Source organism: Cebus imitator, unplaced genomic scaffold (assembly GCF_001604975.1).
Source record: "Cebus imitator isolate Cc_AM_T3 unplaced genomic scaffold, Cebus_imitator-1.0 Scaffold18, whole genome shotgun sequence".
NCBI lineage: Eukaryota > Metazoa > Chordata > Mammalia > Primates > Cebidae > Cebus > Cebus imitator.
The window spans coordinates 18,898,186-18,904,549 of NW_016107333.1; the positions used below are offsets into that span (position 1 = coordinate 18,898,186).

The 6,364-nt window shown below is 37.5% G+C and overlaps 1 protein-coding gene across 1 annotated transcript in view; it reads left to right on the forward strand.

Annotated features, from left to right (window-relative positions):
- The window catches only part of UTP20 (UTP20 small subunit processome component), a 118,542-nt gene that overhangs the window by 70,604 nt on the left and 41,574 nt on the right, over positions 1-6,364 (forward strand). Inside the window, exons 36-38 of the mRNA XM_017516584.2 lie at positions 1,296-1,451; positions 2,321-2,461; positions 2,912-3,049. Of these exons, the coding sequence (XP_017372073.1) occupies positions 1,296-1,451; positions 2,321-2,461; positions 2,912-3,049 (435 nt within the window). The remainder of the gene's footprint in view (positions 1-1,295; positions 1,452-2,320; positions 2,462-2,911; positions 3,050-6,364) is intronic.

Genomic DNA, 6,364 nt, shown 5'->3' on the forward strand with positions numbered 1-6,364 from the left:
TGGGGAAATCCATAGAAATTAAGTAAATTAGGTCACTAAGGGCTACAGAACGGGAGGAATGGGGCGTGATTTCCAGTGAGTATTGGGTTTCTTTTGGGAGAGATGAAAATGTTTTGGAATTAGTGGTGATGATCACACAACCTCACAACCTTCTGAATATACTAAAAACCACTAAATTGTACTATTTCTTTCTTTCTTTCTTTCTTTTTTTTGAGACAGGATCTCACTCTGTCACCCAGGCTGGAGTGCAGTGATGCGACCTGAGTTCACTGCAGCCTCCGCCTCCCGGGTTCAAGCAATTCTCCCACCTCAGCATCCTGAGTAGTAGCTGGGATTACAGGGGCATGCCACCACATGCACCTAATTTTTGCATTTTAGTAGAGATGTGGTTTCACAATGATGGCTAGGCTACTCTACAACTCCTGACCTCAGGTGATCGCCCATCTCAGCCTCCCAAAGTGCTGGGATTACAGGCATGAGCCACTGCATCTGGCCAAATTGCAAATTTTTTAAAAGGGTGAATTTTGTGGTGTGTCAGTTATGTCCATTTTTCAACATGTAACTATATTAATTAAAAATTTTCCCTTTTTTATTGAAGTTATGAGAGAAATACAAAGTGTTTAGATTATATTAAGTGCTATGTTGCTGAATTGAATTAAAATCCAAAAATGTGGAAAATGAAACCTTTGATTATTGTTAACCATGTAGTGGCATCAATGATCTCTTTGTGGCATTTTATAGTTATTCATCTAATGTTAAGGATTATGTAATATATGAAAAAATAATTTCCCTGTTTTATACTCATTCTTCATAATTATGCCAAAATTCAGCACAAAAAATTCTAAGTCGCTGCCTGGCTGGCTGAGTCGGGGATACCTTCCCTGCACTCACTTTGACATTCTTCAAACACAAACTCTGGAGTAACTAACCAAAATTATACCAGCCAATTCTGTCATTTTCAGTAATGATCTGATACTGAATATTGAAAACTGGCTTTAGTGAACCTTTTAGGCTATCTGCTTTGGGAAGTAAAACTAATTAACAAGGACATTTCATAGTGCTGTCTGTAATTAAATGACACTTCTTGGAAAGTGTGGTTTTTCAGCTATTCACAGTATTACATTCCTCATAGCCCTACATTTTGTTCTCCCTTAGGTATGCAGTATTTGTGAGAACTTGCTTAGTAGGGATTTTTACAAATGCGGTGACAGAATTTGATAGATGGTTACACTGGGAAATAATATTCCATATTGTAGTTATTACCGGGAATGATTTTTTTCTCCCCCTATTTGCAGTTAGGAGATATGTCTTTAAGTGATAACGCCAGCATGTGCCTGATGAGTATCATCAAAAAGCTAGCTGCCTTGAACGTCACAGAGAAAGACTACAGAGAAATCATCCACCGTTCGCTCCTGGAGAGACTGAGGAAAGGTTTGAAGAGCCAGACAGAGGTATCTGACTTTGTCTTAAGCATTACTGTCTGAGGCTGTGTTTTGTTTTGTTTCTCCATGTTTGCTACTGTTGTATAGAAAAGTAGTCAGGCTTAGCGCATTTAATGAGAATACTTGATTGAGTACATAGTCACCAGATTTTTAACAGGTTAGTGGGACTAGAAAGGAGAGCAGTCACTTTTTTTTTTTTTTTTTTTTTTTTTTATGAGGTTCCTTTTTTTTTTTTTTTTTTTTTTTGTTTTTTTTTTTTTTTTTTTTTTTTTTTTTGAGACGTAGTCTCACTCTGTTGCCCCGGCTGGACTGCAGTGGTGCAATCTTGGGCCACTGCAACCTCCACCTCCCGAGTTCAAGTGATTCTCCTGCCTCAACCTCCTGAGTAGTTGGGATTACAAGCATGCACCACCACACCCAGCTAATTTTTGTATTTTTAGCAGAGTTGGGGTTACACCATGTTGGCCAGGCTGGTCTCAAACTCCTGACCTCAAGTGATCCACTTGCCTTGGCCTCCCAAAGTGCTGGGATTACAGGTGTGAACCACCACACCTGGCCACCAGTCACTTTTGATTTTATATAGCTGTCAGGTGTTTTTTTTTTTTTTTTTTTGAGACAAGGTCTCACTCTGTTCCCAAGCTGGAGTGTACCACCACACCTGGCTGATTTTTATATGTTTGGAGAGACAGGATTTCACCATGTTGTCCAGGCTGCTCTTAAACTCCTGAGCTCAAGCAATCCTGATTTTTCTTTTTTTTTTTTTACAGTGAAAATATTTTACTTTTAAAAATTTTATATCTTTTTCTGTTTCCTCATATTATCTCAGAAGCAAATTCTTCTTAACATAAAATAGTTTTTTCTCTACTTCATATTTACAGAGTATTCAACAGGATTATACCACAATACTTTCCTGTTTAATTCAAACCTTTCCAAACCAACTGGAATTCAAAGACTTGGTACAGCTTACTCATTACCACGACCCAGAAATGGACTTCTTTGAGAACATGAAGCACATTCAGGTAGAAGACAGTTCTGCTTTTTCCTACCCATGAAATAAGCATATGTATTTCAAACAGTTCTGTCTCATTTGGAAAGACATGTTTTAACTTTCCCAAAAGGTTTAAGCTTCTCTTTCCTTGGTCTTTATGATCGTCATGGAGATTTGCATTAGATGATCATTTCCTGGGTTCTAATTTCTTTGGTGGTATCAAAAAACCACTGTTAATAATAGTGTAGCTTTTCTCTGCCATTTCAAATCTAAGAAGTATAAATGCTTTGGGCCCATTGTTAAACAAATGCTATGGATTATATCTCTGAAAGCGAATCAAGGCACAGGTGTTTACTCATGTAACACATGGACTGTGTTTCACTCCTTTAATCTTTTCACGAAAAGAGAATATGATACTAAAATGGAGCGGGTTGTAGTTGAGATTGTTTGGTAACTAATTCATATTTCATCTAACTCATAGATTCACAGAAGAGCAAGAGCCTTGAAGAAACTGGCAAAACAACTAATGGAAGGCAAAATTGTTCTGTCTTCTAAATCTCTTCAGAATTACATCATGCCTTATGCCATGACTCCAATTTTTGATGAGAAAATGCTCAAGGTAGGTCATTAGATCTAGAAACCAAGGACCCTCTTCCCATAACATACCATGACACACTTTGCCAAAATGTAGATGGAGTTGGTGGTATTTATGTTGATGTCATCACTATAATTAGAGGTTTAGAATAGTTCTAAAGAACTGTGCCTGACACATAGTAAATTCTGTATAAATGGTGGCTGTTATTTGTATTTTCACTATTATTCGCTCACAAAGGCCAACCACAAAATATTATTCCTCCTAGAAATTATCACATTATTAAAATTGCATACTTTTATTTTCATGTCAAAGGACTTAAATCTGGTTAACTCCCCTAGTCAGCAATCATTATTTTCCCAAATGACTTACAAGAAATGAAACAAAACAGTAGTTATCATTAACACTATACCAGTTACCAGGCACTATTTCAAATGCTTCATTCTTACAAGTCAACCCTATGGACTAGGGTAGGGACTATTCTTCAACTACTATTTTACAGGAGAGTAATCTGAGAAGTGAGGCTATATAACTTTTTCAAAGATGCCCAGAGTCAGAACTAATATTCAAACTTAGGGCTATTTTAACCATTATATTACACAGTGCCTAGAATGATGCCTGGCACATAGTAAAGACTAAATTAGTAATTATTGGTTAAAAAGATTCATAGGTCAAGCGCATGGCTCACATCTGTAATCTCAGCACTTTAGGAGGCCGAGGCAGGTGGATCACTTGAGGTTAGGAATTTGAGACCTCAAGCCAACGTGGCAAAAACCCATCTGTACCAAAAACACAAAAATTAGCCAGATATGGTGGCACATGCCTGTAATCCCAGCTACACTGGAGGCTGAGGCAGGAGGATCACTTGAAACCAGGAGGCGGAGGCTGCTGTGAGCCAAGATCGTGCCACTGCACTCCAGCCTGGGTGACACAGACTGTCTGAAAAAAAAAAGGAAAAAAATGTGAAATAAAAGGTATCAAATCAATATCAAATTTGAATGAACTTATTATTCCAAATTAAATATAAAAATTACCCCACTTCAAAAAAAAAAAAAAAAAATTAATGAAAGATGTTATTAAATGGTCATAGAAAATCAAATCTAATTGCAGTAATGTCAGGATTGATGACTTAAATTTATACTGTTGATTGCATAGCTTTATACAATAGTAGGTTACCTCTGTTGTTTCAGGATATTCAAAATGTTTAAAAGAACTGTCTAAGTAGTTAAAAGATAGCTCCCTTTTATTCTAGTTTAAAAAGCTAGTAAGCACAACCCAACTGTTTGATACCATTGAAATATGAATGGCGAATAGATGGAAAAACAGAAATACTTAGCTTTGGTTGGTATTCACATGGTATATTCTTGTTTTTGAAATGGAGTCTCACTCAGTCACCCAGGCTGGAGTGCAGGGGCATGATCTCGACTCACTGTAACCTCCACCTCCCAGGTTCAAGTGATTCTCCTGCCTCAGCTTTCTGAGTAGTTGGGATTACAGGTGCCCACTACCATGCCCAGCTAATTTTTATATTTTTAGTACAGATAGGGTTGAGCCATGTTGGCCAGGCTGGTCTTGAACTCCTGATTTCAGGTGATCCGCCCACGTTGGCCTCCCAAAGTGCTGGGATTACAGGCGTAAGCCACGACGTCCCTCTGTATATCCTTTTCTAGCCTTATATTTTTAACCTAATTGTGACTTTACCTTTAAAGTTGGGTTCTTATTGGTAGCTTTTAACTGGGTCTTGCTTTTTATCCAATCTGACAATGTCTCCCTTTTAACTGGTATTTAGACCATTCACATTTAGAAATATTATTTATAAGGTTGTGTTTAGATCTGAGTCTTGTTATTTTTCCATTTGACACAATTTTTTTTCTCTTTTTCTTTTTTCTGTTGGATTAATTGTACTTTTTTGGTATTTTATTTTACCTCCATTGGCTTATTAGTTATTGAGGGATTTTTGTCATAGGTTTTTGCGTCTCCATTCATTTTAAACCACACAGTACCTTGTTCTCATTTTTGCTTTAAATAGTCAATTATCTTTTAAGGAGCTCTTTGAAAATTAAAAAAAAAGGTCTTTTATATTTTCTTACATATTTATAGTTTCTTTGTGAAGATCCAGATATTCATCTATCATCATTTTTCTTCTTTTAGTTATATTTTTAAAATTTTCTTATTTATTTGTTGTGGCAGGAAACAAAGGAGGCTTTTTGTTGTTGTTTTTTTTGTTTTGTTTTGGGATGTGTGTGTGTGTGTGTGTGTGTGTGTGCGCGCGCGCACGCGTGTGTGTGTGTGTTTTGGAAACAGGGTCTCCCTATGTTTCTTAAGCTGGTCTTAAATACCTGGCCTCAAACAACCCTCCCACCTCAGCCTCCAAAATATTGAGATTACAGGCATGAGTCACTGTGCCTGACCTTCATTTTATATCTTACAAGAGGACTTCCTTTAAATTTGTAGTACAGGTCTACTAGTGATTCATTCTTGCAGCTTTTGTTTGTCTTTTCTTGTCTTTGTCTTTGCAAGATAATATAACGGGGTATAGAATTCTAGATCGACAGGTTTATTAGGTTTTTTTTTTCCTTCCAGTATGTTAAAGATGGTGCTCAACTGTGTTCTGGTTTGTACTGTTTCCAAAGAGAAGTTATTCTTAACTTTGTTCCCCCGAATGTAATTGTAATGTGTTTGGGGTTGTTTGTTTTGGTTTGGTTCTGTTTTTTGTTTGCTGCTGCTGTTGTTTGGCCTGGCCCTTGCAGAACAATATCTGTGGATTTTTTCAGAGAGGTTTTTCTTAATTGCTTTTAAAGATGTATCTCTTTACCTTTGGTTTTAAGCCGTTTGATTATGAGTGCTTAGTGTCGTTTCCTTTATGGTTCTTGTGCTTGAGTTCCTTGACCTTCTTGAATATATAGATATGTAGTTTGCATCAAACTTGAATTTTTTTTTTTTTGAGGCAGAATTTCACTCGGGTCACCCAGGCTGGAGCGCACTGGCACAATCTCAGCTCACTGCAACCTCTGCCTTCCAAGTTCAAGTGATTTTCCTACCGTCAGCCTCTCTAGTAACTGGGACTACAAGCACACACCGCCACTCCTGGCTAATTTTCTGCATTTTCTGGTAGAGACATGTTTTCACTATGTTTTCCAGGCTGGTCTCGAACTCTTGACCTCAAGTGATCCCCCCCCTGCCCCCACCATGGCCTCAGAAAGTGTTGGGATTATAGGGTTGAGCCATCGTTCCCAGCCAAACTTGGAAATTTTCAAATATTATTTCTTTAAATATTTCTGGGTCCTCTTCTTGCCTTTGGAGACTCTAGTGTACATTATTAGGTCACTTGGAGGTTATCCC